This window comes from Primulina huaijiensis, chromosome 10, assembly GCF_012295235.1.
Source record: "Primulina huaijiensis isolate GDHJ02 chromosome 10, ASM1229523v2, whole genome shotgun sequence".
Taxonomy (NCBI): Eukaryota; Viridiplantae; Streptophyta; class Magnoliopsida; order Lamiales; family Gesneriaceae; genus Primulina; species Primulina huaijiensis.
The window spans coordinates 16,855,710-16,861,501 of NC_133315.1; the positions used below are offsets into that span (position 1 = coordinate 16,855,710).

Here is a 5,792-nt window from a genome sequence, read left to right on the forward strand (position 1 = left end):
GAGAAGTAAATCGAGGATCTCTATCAGATATAATAGACACTGGAATCCCATGCAACCGTACGATCTCTCGTATATACAACTGTGCCATCGTCAAATATGTACTATTCATGCTATAGGGTATAAAATGTGCAACTTTCGTCAATCGATCAACAATCACCCAAATAGCATCAATAGTTCCAGTGCTTCTTGGCAAATGAGTCACAAAATCCATCGATATGTGCTCCCATTTCCAAGTCGGTACTTCTAAACTCCTCAATTCACCTCCTGGCCTTCTCCTCTCAGCTTTGATCTGTTGACAATTGAGACATCGACGTACAAAATCAATCACATCACGTTTCATTCCCTTCCACCAAAACTGAGAGCGTAAATCCTTATACATCTTCTTGCCACCAGGGTGGATAGAATATCGACTACAATGTGCACGCCGCAACAGGCCCTGGCGCAACTCCGAAGTATCAGGAACTACCCATCTATCATTCATCCTCAAACTGCCATCATCAGCAACTCTAAACCGAGTATCTTGTTTCTGAGAAACCAACTCCTTCCATCGCTGAACTCTCTCATCTGTCATCTGTGCCTCACGAATACAACCATATATATCAGGTTCAGCTAATAAGGTCGATACCTGGATAGGAGTCGTCGAAATATCAAAATCATATCCCAAAGAACAACAAGACATCATCATAGCTGATAAACGACCCACATCCTCTGCAATACAGCTAACTTTACGACTCAATGCATCAGCAGTAAGATTAGCTCGACCAGGATGATACTCAATCTCACAATCATAATCTTTCAACAAATCTAACCACCGTCTCTGCCTCATATTCAACTCTGTCTGAGTAAACAAAAATCTCAGACTCTTATGATCCGTATAAATCGTAAACGAGGTACCATATAAATAGTGGCGCCATATCTTCAAGGCAAAGATAATGGCTGCTAAATCCAAATCATGCACAGGGTACCTAGTTTTGTGTGGTTTCAGCTGTCTCGAGGCGTATGCCACAACATGTCGATCCTGCATCAAAACACATCCCAAACCATGTAATGATGCATCAGTATAAACAACAAACCTCTCGTTTTCTGTTGGGATTGATAACACCGGTGCGGTCGTCAGTTGGTGCTTCAACTCCTGAAAACTCCTCTCACATGCTTCAGACCACTGAAATCGCACACCTTTCTGAGTCAACTGTGTCAAAGGTCTAGCAATTTTTGAAAATCCCTCGATAAATCGACGATAATAACCTGCTAAACCCAAGAAACTACGGATCTCTGGTACAGATGTAGGTGCTGACCATTGCAACACTGCTTCGACCTTCGTTGGATCAACAGAAATCCCATCTCTCGATATAACATGACCCAAGAAGACCACTCGATCCAACCAAAACTCACATTTACTGAGTTTGGCATACAACTGTCTATCTCGCAGTACCTGTAATACTGAACGTAAATGCCCAACATGCTCAGCCTCACTCCTGGAATATATCAATATATCATCAATAAACACAATAACAAACTGATCGAGATAAGGCTGAAATACCCTATTCATCAGACTCATGAATACAGCTGGAGCATTCGTCAATCCAAACGGCATAACTAAAAACTCATAATGCCCATATCTGGTCCTGAATGCTGTCTTCTGAATATCCTCCTCTCTAACTCGTATCTGATGATATCCTGACCTCAAATCAATCTTCGAATATACTGAGGTTCCCTGCAACTGATCAAACAAATCATCAATACGAGGGAGGGGATATTTATTCTTAATCGTTACCTTATTTAGCTGTCGATAGTCAATACAAAGCCGCATCGTTCCATCTTTCTTTTTCACAAATAAGACTGGTGCACCCCAAGGCGATACACTAGGGCGAATGTATCCCTTGTCCAGCAAGTCCTGTAACTGGTCTTTCAACTCTCTCAACTCTGCTGGTGCCATTCTGTAAGGAGCACGAGAAATAGGGGAAGAACCTGGCATTAACTCAATCCCAAACTCCACCTCACGGACTGGTGGGAAGCCTGGAATCTCCTCAGGAAATACATCAGCAAACTCAGCAACTACAGGTATCTCCTCTATTCCCACCTCCTTCTTCTTCTCTATCACATCTACAGCATAAATAAGATAACCCTCATGGCCATGCTCCAAGAACCGAGACATCCGGATAGCAGATACCAACGGAACACGGGGACGAGAACCCTTCCCATAGAATGTCCAACGCTCTTTCTCATCGGTGTAAAAATATACTACTCGCTGATAGCAATCAACAGTCGCACAATATCTCCTCAGCACATTAATTCCCACAATACAATCAAAATCATTCATCTCTAGAATAATCATATCAGATCTCAACTCATAGCCCTCATAAGAAATAATACCATCTGATATCATCGATACAACTGATATATCAACTCCAGAGGGTGTCGAAACAGAAAGAGGCATAGACAATGGAGACGAGCGCATATGATGCTCAACCACAAACCTCTTCGAGATAAATGTATGCGAGGCACCTGTATCAACAAGAATATAAGCAGGATAAGAACATAAATAACACTTACCCGCTATCATCTCCTCTCGTGCCTCCTCTGCCTGTTCTCGTGTCAACGCATACACCTGTGCCTGAGGCGGACCAGCTCCCTGCCTACGTGGCTGTCCTCCAGAAGGTCGTGGTGTAAACTGCTGAGGCTGTCGTCCTCCTCTCTCTGAGGATCTACCTCTATCACTCCTGGGCTCTCGCTGTCCCTCACGGCTAGGACACTGTCTCGCTATATGGCCAACACCGCCACACTCAAAACAGGTGATCTCGGTCTGTGTGCACTGTCTGATCATGTGAGGTCCCCCACAACGAAAACATCTCACTGCTCTGGACTCCCCTCTCTGCCCCTGAACAGACTGAGAACTGCTCCCACGACTCTCAACACGTCGTGAATCAAATCGGCGCTTCCCAGATGATGCTGAAGAAGAAGATGAACCCTTCTGATATTTAAAAGACTGTCCCTGTGGTCGCAATGACTCCCTAGTCGGCTCTGATAATCGTCCCTGAGCCCCATACTCCTGCATAACCAACTCAGCCATCTCAGCTCTTGTCACTGCATCCTCAAATGATACCGGGTTATTTGATTGCACACGATCAAATAACTCTAACTTCAACCCTTTCAAGAAGTGCCTCATCTTCGCATGAACATTCGTAGCAACATGTGGCACATATTTCAGCAATGCAGAATATCGAGTCTCATACTCAGCAACAGACATACTACCCTGTCTCAAATCTTCAAATTCTTTCTCTTTCTGTTGCCTGGCTGCTATAGAAAAATATTTATCAAGAAAACGAGACCGAAACACATCCCAATCAACAGTACGGCCCTGAGCTCTCAATCCGGCCTCAGTCGTCTGCCACCATAATAATACATTCCGCGAAAGCTGAAATGTAGCCAATCGTAACCAAGCAGATCTAGCACACGGTGCAGTCACAAATATCTGCTCTATCCTCTCAATCCACTCCTCTGCTCGCTCGCCAGTCTCAGAGCTATCAAATCTCGGCGGAAGATAACTGCTGAACTGTGCCAAAGTCAACTCACCAGGCAATAAAGGCTGATCTGCAGGTGCCTGTCCCATAGGAGGAGGTGGCAATGGATTCATCTGCCCAAACCCACTGTCAACCTCGTCCGTTTCCTCGTGTGGATGTACCTGTTCTCTAGCTGCCATCACTGGAAATCAAATTGTTAATCATAACATTTAACAATTACAATCCAGTAATCATCAGCACACCTTTCGCACGAAAGCACACGCAACTAAGGACCAATCAATCATATCGAGAAATCATCAATAACAAGTCAAATGCACAGACACACGCAGATAATATCGTCATCCAACTCCCTCATCACAAACCCAACTCCTAACCATCCCAGACATCTAACATATGCTCTGATACCACCAATTGTGGCGCCCCAAACCTCGCCACGTAATCATACAACATGTGACGTCATATGCATAAAAATTTTCTTTTCAACGACGTAATAATATAATGCATATACGACAAAATAGTGCAATCACCACACTATCTACATCAGTGTAGCAGAAACAATATAATAAATACACACATACAACTCAAATAAGACAATAAACTATACTGTCTCTATCTACTATCAACTACAGGACTGTTTGACTAGACACACCTAGTCCTTCACCACTATTCTGTCTCACAGCAGAGTCCTGTAACCTGTCCAACAGAAACAGCCCCCAAAGGGTGAGCATACACAACAATCATCATCGTAATACATAACAGTTATATTATCAACAATATAAAATATAACTGGAATGATAACAGAAATACTCCCTTTGCTGTCTCTGGACAATCAAACCACCAACGATATCAACGTCATCACTCCCATACTACTGCAACAACAACATCGACGATACGTCGCACCCCAACACCGGCGACAGCAATATCGTCGAACGAATAACATCAACGATACGTCGCACCCCTACTCCGGCGACAGCAATATCGTTGAACGAATAACATCGACGATACGTCGCACCCCAACACCGGAGACAGCGATATCGTCGAACGAACAACATCAACGTGACGTCTCCCAACAAACAACAACCAACAATATCAACGATAATAAACAACAACAGATATAATATCAAATCACCCAATACCAGTGATTTATCATCGTTCAACATAATAGTATTCATCAATACTAAACAATAACAACATATGCTCGTACGTCAACACGTACCTGATAATCGGGTATATATATAATCTGGCTATTTCTTTGATCCTGAGGCTTGTGATGTATCTAAATAATTCAACAACAATTATTAGATCATTGTCACCGTATCAACACAATCATAACAACCTCAATATATCACATCAAATAGCCCAACAACAATTAATTCAACAAAATATAAAACTCGATTATAAATTCTTATCGTTCATCAATTTCATATTCTAGTGTATTTAATTCACAATACTACCATCAAATACACCCTAATTAATTTAACATCAAATAATAGACTATTTTACAACATCCGTCAAATTACGAAAACGTTATATCAACGTGTAGCCTATACTTCGTAGACTCCGAATATATGATCAGAATTAATAACAACTGACAAACAACTCTCTAATCTCAATCCAACGATCAAAATCCCTAATTATAATAAATTAGGCATAATGCGAAACAACAACACAATAATCTTCTCTACTTCGTTAAGATCATACACTATTCAACAATATTCAATTTATGTATGATTTAACAATTTATCGGATTTATTCCAGAAATCGACGAATTTCAAACATCACCAAAACTATAAAATTTATACCTCAAATCGAAGACCTCGTGTCAACGATTCCAGAACTGAAGTCGGTTCGTCGATTGGATAAACCGATAAGTCGCACGATTGAAAAAAAAATTTAAAACTGTATTTTCTTTTCTTTCCTCTACTGTTGCCTCTCCCTCTCTGTTCGTGGAATTGGAATGAATTTCAATTCCAAGTCCACCGCCTCACGTTTTATTTTTATTTTTTTTTTAAATATATTATAGTATATTATATTATTATAATATAATATAATATAATATATAATATTTAACATTTTAACACCGGTATATCCTTTTGGACTAGTCAAACGATCAAATTTGTCAAAACTCAAAACATGAAACTTCTATATCTTTGAGTTTTCTACGTTATATCCAAATTTCAAATCATTTGGACTTCATATGACCAAAATATGTCATCTTTCATTCTTTAAAAAAAATCCTTAATTATTTAGTAATCTCAAATTACTAAATCA

The 5,792-nt window shown here is 40.7% G+C and overlaps 1 protein-coding gene across 1 annotated transcript; it reads right to left on the reverse strand.

The window, feature by feature from the left end:
• Window positions 1–1,469: 1,469 nt before the first annotated feature.
• On the reverse strand, window positions 1,470–5,128 carry LOC140985952 (uncharacterized). The gene is made up of 3 exons (XM_073453887.1): window positions 4,738–5,128; window positions 1,841–3,702; window positions 1,470–1,475 (listed from the first exon to the last, which is right to left on the reverse strand). The coding sequence occupies exons 2-3, from the start codon at window positions 3,698–3,700 to the stop codon at window positions 1,470–1,472; spliced, it is 1,866 nt and encodes a 621-aa protein (XP_073309988.1). The 5' UTR covers window positions 3,701–3,702; window positions 4,738–5,128.
• Between the last annotated feature and the right edge of the window lie 664 nt (window positions 5,129–5,792).